At 56.3% G+C, this 396-nt stretch overlaps 1 protein-coding gene across 1 annotated transcript in view; it reads left to right on the top strand.

Moving 5' to 3' along the window:
• ARHGAP44 (Rho GTPase activating protein 44) overlaps positions 1-190 on the top strand; it is a gene marked incomplete at both ends in the record, with an annotated part of 10,927 nt that extends 10,737 nt beyond the window's left edge. The window contains 2 exons of the mRNA XM_010021990.1: positions 3-84; positions 173-190. Coding sequence (XP_010020292.1) covers positions 3-84; positions 173-190 — 100 coding nt within the window. The remainder of the gene's footprint in view (positions 1-2; positions 85-172) is intronic.
• Positions 191-396: the final 206 nt, after the last annotated feature.

The raw sequence follows: 396 nt of genomic DNA, 5'->3' as shown, positions 1-396 counted from the left end.
GGACCGCCGGCAGCAGGACCAGGCACGGCGGCCCCTTAGCGTGGCCACAGACAACATGATGCTGGAATTTTACAAGAAGGATGGGTAGGGTATTTGTGGCATTGGGTTTGGGGAGAGGGAGGGGGTGGCATCGTCATTTTACACTAACGATCTTGTGTTTCTGCCTATGCAGCCTTAGGAAAATCCAAAGGTACTGTATCCTCTGCAGCAGTGCGCTGGGAGAATGCGGGGTGGTTGCTGGGAGGATGCTGCTACCTGGGGGAGAGAAAAGGGGTGAATCTCACTGCCACCCCTGCCCTATTGCCATGGAGGTTCATTCCCAGCAGCTTCCCAGTGGAAGAGGCATATTTAGGGAGCAGGTACCCCAAAGGAGCACCCTCCTGTGGGGCAGGTGCT

This window comes from Nestor notabilis, unplaced genomic scaffold (genome assembly GCF_000696875.1).
Source record: "Nestor notabilis isolate BGI_N333 unplaced genomic scaffold, ASM69687v1 scaffold18609, whole genome shotgun sequence".
Lineage (NCBI taxonomy): Eukaryota > Metazoa > Chordata > Aves > Psittaciformes > Psittacidae > Nestor > Nestor notabilis.
Note: the sequence above shows the minus strand (reverse complement) of the source record. Positions and strands in the feature narration are given on the sequence as shown.